Source organism: Bison bison, unplaced genomic scaffold (genome assembly GCF_000754665.1).
Source record: "Bison bison bison isolate TAMUID 2011002044 unplaced genomic scaffold, Bison_UMD1.0 scf7180017864484, whole genome shotgun sequence".
In the NCBI taxonomy this organism is placed as follows: domain Eukaryota; kingdom Metazoa; phylum Chordata; class Mammalia; order Artiodactyla; family Bovidae; genus Bison; species Bison bison.
The window spans coordinates 4,934,755-4,940,757 of NW_011495044.1; the positions used below are offsets into that span (position 1 = coordinate 4,934,755).

General features: G+C 56.2%; 2 protein-coding genes across 2 annotated transcripts in view; both read left to right on the forward strand.

Annotated features, from left to right (window-relative positions):
* Positions 1–246, forward strand: part of LOC105004963 (succinyl-CoA:3-ketoacid coenzyme A transferase 2, mitochondrial-like) — a 1,677-nt gene extending 1,431 nt beyond the window's left edge. Inside the window, exon 2 of the mRNA XM_010862788.1 lies at positions 4–246. Within this exon, the coding sequence (XP_010861090.1) occupies positions 4–246 (243 nt within the window). The remainder of the gene's footprint in view (positions 1–3) is intronic.
* LOC105004991 (bone morphogenetic protein 8B-like) overlaps positions 1–6,003 on the forward strand; it is a 16,376-nt gene that overhangs the window by 9,278 nt on the left and 1,095 nt on the right. Inside the window, 3 exon segments of the mRNA XM_010862815.1 lie at positions 4,538–4,612; positions 4,615–4,737; positions 5,446–5,525. Of these exon segments, the coding sequence (XP_010861117.1) occupies positions 4,538–4,612; positions 4,615–4,737; positions 5,446–5,525 (278 nt within the window).

The following is a 6,003-nucleotide window of genomic DNA, read 5'->3' on the forward strand; positions in this document are numbered from 1 at the left end:
ACCATGGAGCACTGCAACAAGGCCAACGAACCCAAGATCGTGGAGAAGTGCACCATGCCACTGACTGGGAAGCGGTGCGTGGACCGAATCATCACCGAGAAGGCCGTGTTTGACGTGCACAAGAAGACAGGGCTGACCCTGATGGAGCTCTGGGACGGCCTAACAGTGGAGGACATCAAAAAGAGCACGGGGAGCCCCTTTGCCATCTCCCCGAGCCTCAGACCCATGCAGCAGGTCAAAATGTAGCCCAAGAGTGAACCTCGGTCCCCGAGCGTGCGCTTCTGCCATCACCTCCCAGGACTGCATTCCAAGGAAGCCACAGTCACATTTGTGCATTTCACCAGCATCTGGCCAGCTTTGTCCTGCCATCCCAGGCTGGCTGCCCCTGGATAGCCTAGGTTCTCTCAGGAGAGACGTGTCTTTAATTAAAAACCAGAGGAAAGCAAAGACGTTGACCTTGTATGTCCTGTGAATTCTGAGAAAGCTCTGCTCCCATCGCCCTCCTCACTGTCTGTGATATTTACATTAAATTCTATGTGGTTTGAGATGATCCCACAGAAGGGGTTTCATTGAAGTGCCTGTTGGCATGAATGAATCATGAACCATAGGGAAAGTGATGGGGGAGGAACAAATCCACCCAGAGTCTGCGTCTGGAGTTTCCTAGAACCATGAAAACATACACACGTAAATGTGAATTTGTGATCAGGAGAAATGCTGTCTTAAAGAATGACTTTCTTTTCCTTTGGCCCCTTTGACTTTCCTTTTGGACCTTTCGTTTTGTCCCTAAGATTTGTTTTCATTGTAGCCTCACCTTCTCTTCCCACTATTTTTCTCCTTCTTGTAGCTAAGCATTTGTCTCTCGAAGGGAAGCGAGTACGTCTAGGCAGCCAGTAAACTGGTCATAGGGGCAACTGAAGGGGGAGAGACTGTGAGTGCCGATATTCTGCAGGGAGGGCTCCTCTGAATAAACAGTCCAGCCGTGTGCTTCCAAAGGCTTTGGCTTAGGATGGGAGGGATCTAGAAACCTGACAGATGGACTTCAGTGGGTTTTCTCATCTCAGATCGTCCAAATCAGACACTGGACCCTTCCGCTCTGTCACAGAGCCTAAACTGGCCTTTTGTTCATACTCCCTTGAAACTCAAGAGAGGCAGAGAGGTACTTCATCCCGAATCCACAGTCTCACAAGCTAAACAGAAAAAAATGTGTGTGTGTGTGTGTGTGTGTGTGTATGTAGGGTTCAAACTCAGGCCTGCCATGGAACTCAGGCTTTCTCAGTGTGGCCCTAGGGCTGCACAGGAGCTCGTGGGTAAGAACACGAAGCTCCAGCTGGTCAAGGAAGGCCTTTCGGAGAGGCTTCCCCGGATCCTCACCCTGGTGGGAGGCCCAGATCCTGCAGTGGAGACGTTGCACTTGAAGGGACAGCCACAGGGTGTCAGGGGACCGTCAGCAGGTGGGCAGGGGATGGGCGTCACTGGGTGGACGGTGCAGCACCTTCCGGGGCTTCTGGAGACGAGGACCTGACTGCCCTGGCTGTCGGGAGAAGTCTTCCAGCAGCAGCCAGGACAGGCAGAGGTTTCCAGAAGCAGAGCAGTGAGAGGGCTGTTCAGCAGTAGGAAGAAGGAAAAGCGCTGAGTTCCTAGTTCTGGTGAAGGAACAACCCGTTGGGACAAAGGCGCCAGGTCACAGCTGGCTTCCCTCCCAGGGCCCCCAGGTGCCCGGACTGCCCTTCAACATGGCACAAGGGTGCCATCCATGGCAGCAGGCTGAGGAGGGCAGGGGCTTCAGGGAGGCTCAGGTGGCACCCAGGGCAGAAAGAGGCCTTGGGGAGGGATGGGAGCGACCTTGGCCTGGCCCAGGGGCAGGGGGATGAGTGCCCGGGGATGGGACGGGCAGGGGAGCTACCATGACACCCAGGCCCTGATGGGGGGGGACTCAAACATGGGGGAGGCTGGACATGTCAGGGTTCCGCCTGGCCCAGAAGAGCAGCATCTTCATCCAGGTCTGCAGTAGGGGAGGGAAGGCCACAGTGTGGCCCCCATCTCTAGGCGTAGCCACACATCCTCGTCCCCTGCATAGGGACGGCGTGCCTGCTGGCACTCTCACAGCTCAGATCTAGAGCAGGGACTCTGGGCCCCAGAGGCTCCTGGAGTTCCTGCTCTGCTTTCTCGAAAGGGTCCTGCCAGAGCCAGGCAGCCTGGGCACCACCACCTGGACAGTCCAGGCCTGCCCTGTGACCCCCCCCACTCTGTGCCCAGGAGACCCCAATACCAGACAGTTGCACAGAGAGAAGCCTACAGTGGGCCCAGCCTTGGGTCATCCAAGGTCTCCCTGGCCCATCTATGGACAGGGCTCTCCAGGAACTCACAGGACAGGGGGCTGCACACACAGGCCCGGAGGGTGACTGGGCCGAGGTTGCCTCAGGTGTCCACTGGGGTGCTCCACTCCAGTGCCACGTAGCCGAGAGCTGTCCACCTGCCCACATCGCTCCATAGGCACCTCCTGGTGCCCTCAGGGCCTTTCCCTCTGGGGAGGGGCTGCTGTGTGTCTTGTGACTTTGCTTCTTCACAGGCCGGCTCTTCCTGTCACTCTCTCTTGTCGTGACCCAAACTCCCCGAATGGCTTCTCCCTGGGCCCCTTCAGTGTCAGCTCCTATCTCAGCAGAGTCATCTCTGCTGAGCCCTCTGATGGGCCCACTGCATGTTGTGGCAGGTGATGTCATAGGTCAAAGGTTAGTCTCTGGTCAGTTGGTTGTTGTCAACTCTGGTCCCTGGACTTGGGCGTGAAGCACAGCCGTGTAAGGGCTGACCTTTGAGCCGAGCTGTGTGTGGGGCAGGCAATGTCCTTGCCACGTCGTGTGCAGTGGAGATCATGAGACTGACCCGCTAATGTGTACATTTGCTTCATATCAACATGCCTGTGTGTGTTTGTGTGTACACACACATTTATGTGCACGTGTGTACATGCCTGTGCATCAGTGTTGCAACACTGGGGTGAAATGTACGTGGAAATGGGATGCTCCACCTTGTGTTTTAAGAAATGTGACAGTGAGCTTGTAGTCACATCCCTGTGGTTTAGTCTGAGAAAATCCCATCAGGAAAGGAAATGACATTTTCCCTTTATGGAAAAGGAAAAGACAGTCTCATCTTTATGACGAGAGCCAGGAAATAAGCTAAATGTCTTAAGATGAACTAACATCTAAATATTCAGATCTACTCAAAGGAATTTTATCTATTTGAAATGTTCGTAGTTGAGACTTAAGAACCGGGAAAATGTTTAGGTGGAAAAATTTGGGGAAAAATATGGACTTCTTTGTTATGCGGAAAATTTTTTAAAAAATTATTTTATTTTGGTCGTGTGGATCTCTGTTGCTGTGCATGGGCTTCCTCCGGTTGCGGCTAGCACAGCTGCTCTTTGTTGTGGTGCCTGAGTGTCTCGCTGCGGTGGCTTCTCTTGTCTCAGAGCACAGGCTCTAGGCACACGGGCTTCAGCAGTTGCAGCTCTATGCTCACAATTTAACATGAAAAACGAAAGCCGAGAAAGAATGAAAATGGTGTATTGTAGTGCGGAAGGGGTTTTATATTTTTCCTAAGTTTCTTTACAGTTGTTTTTATATCACTTTGACAATTAAAAAACAAGAGGTCACTGGGAATACAAACAGGTACAGGAAGATAGTTTTATTGGTGGAGCTGACTTTTCCAGGGATAATCAGTGTGTTTTTCCTGTATCCTCAGGCTTTAAGCGGATGTGGGTAAAACTCCACTTTTACAAGCATCACTGCTTTGAGGCTAAAGCCCCAGTTGTGTCTCTGCCCTCAGGCTTTTCTCTTTCTTCCTTTTTAAACCACAAACCTGGTGGCTAAGAACATAAGTGGACAAGAACTTGGGCTCTGGGATTAGATGCTTGTGTTTGAACCCGACTCTGGGACTTGGGGTAAATGTCTCTGCCTGCTGAGCCTGGGGTCTCCTTCGGGGGCTTCAGGGGACATGAACACCCTATTCTTGGGTGGTGTCAGCAGAGCAAGCAGTGAGTCCGGGTCACCTCCCAGCCAGGAGCTGTAAATCCTACACTGACCCCCAGAAAGGATGGGGTGGGAGCTCGAGCCCCACGATGGAGGTGTGACCCTGCCTCTGACATCCCTGGCAGTGGGGCTCTGGGCCGTCACTGAGCAGCTCTGTTTCTGGGTGAAACAGAGCTTCACGGTCCAGGGTCACCGTGAAGACCGGCTGAGATCGTCACGTGAACGGACTGAAAGTTGTCCACCTGCGTGCCCTCAAACATCACTAATCCTCACCCTGTGCTGGCAAGGCCCCTCCCTCACCCCATAGAACTGCCTGCCCAGGCAGGAGGCAGGCTGAGGTGGGGAGGTTGAGGGGCTGGGGCTGGACTGGGGACTCGGGTCTTCAGAGGAGGAAACCCAGGCCCAGTGGGTCCCCCAAGGCCTCAGCCTCGAGCTCCTGGCCCGCCCAGAGAGGTCCCCGCTGTGTCCCCGCGCAGTGCCCACCCTCGAGTGACCCCTCTCTGCTCTCTCCATCTCAGGGCGCAGTGTGGATCCTGGCCTGGCCGGTCTGCTGGGGCGACAGGCTCCGCGCTCCAAACAGCCTTTCGTGGTCACCTTTTCAGGGCGAGCCCCGGCCCGGGCCCCGCCCGAGCCCCTCGGGCAGTGAGGCCCCTGAAGAGGAGGCCGCCGAAAAGGACCAACGAGCTGCCGCCCCCGAACAAACTGCCGGGGATCTTCGGTGAGCCTGGGGATGGAGGCAGGGACGGAGCCCCTCTGGCCTCAGCGCTGTCAGGCCGACGGTCACCCCGCCGCCTTTCCTGACACCCTCTGCCCTGCCCCCTGCGGAGCGACCCCCCGACAGTCTCCGGGGCTCTGAGCATCCACCCTTGCTGCCCCTGCCACCCCAAAGTCCCTTCTCTGCCCTTGGGAATCAGCAGGCCTCGCCCTGGTCTCTGTCAGAACCAGGGGCCCCTGCAGGGTCCAGGTGTTTGTGTGAAGGTCACCCCACCAGGCTGAGCCCCGCAGGATCAAGGCCACCAGGGGCCCTTTCCTTCACGGGAGCCAGCCTTTGCTTGACCTTAATGGGAGCACATGTCCTGTGGAATGGGCATGGCAGGAGAGGTGGGGGAGGTCGGGGTGACTCCGGGGGGGAAGGAGGTGGGACCGCTGGATGGCCAAGGGCCCCCGGGGCTTTTACTGGATTATCAGGACCCCACAGGCTGAAAGTCAGGGGAGGCTGGGCTGAGTGTGAGGTGACTGCCACCAGAGGGAGCCATCAAAAGTTCTTGAACTGGGTCATGGCACCAGCAGAGCTGCAGACATGGGCTTTATGAGACCAAATGGGTTAGTTTCCCAGCATTTATTATTCAACAAACGTGTGCCTCATGGCGTCCCCCACCCTGGGAACAGCAGCCCAGCAAAGCCCTTGCCCCTCGTGTCCCCGCAGACGACATCCACGGCTCCCACGGCCGGCAGGTGTGCCGTCGGCACGAGCTGTACGTGAGCTTCCAGGACCTGGGCTGGCTGGTGAGTTCCGACTCTCCTTTCCAAAATGACTGTCCCCACCTGTGTCCCAGGGGAGGTAGACCCACAGAGAACTTTGTCTTTATTTTCCTCTGTTTTCCAAGTTCTCTAAAGGGAGAAGGGAAAAGGGCTGTTTTGTAAAACCATGACTATGGAGACTGAGTCCTCAGCCATAAAATGTCCGAGCTGCAGCAGGGAAGCTGAGGCCAGGGTGGGCAGTGGCTCTGGCGGGGCTGTGACTGGGGGCAGCGGGGGAGGACGCAGCTGCGCGCTGACGGCGTGTGGAGGGGACGGAGCTCGTGTCCAGCTCTGTTCACCGAGGGACTTCAGTGGATGTCTGACCTGGGGGGGGTGGCACTCTGCCCCGGGAGCTGTCCTGAGGCTGAGGGAGGGAGGGGGCAGCCCTGAGTCATGCTGCGACAGGTGCTGGATGAAGGGCTGGGAGGGCACGTGGATGGGACTCACCTTCTCCCACTACCCC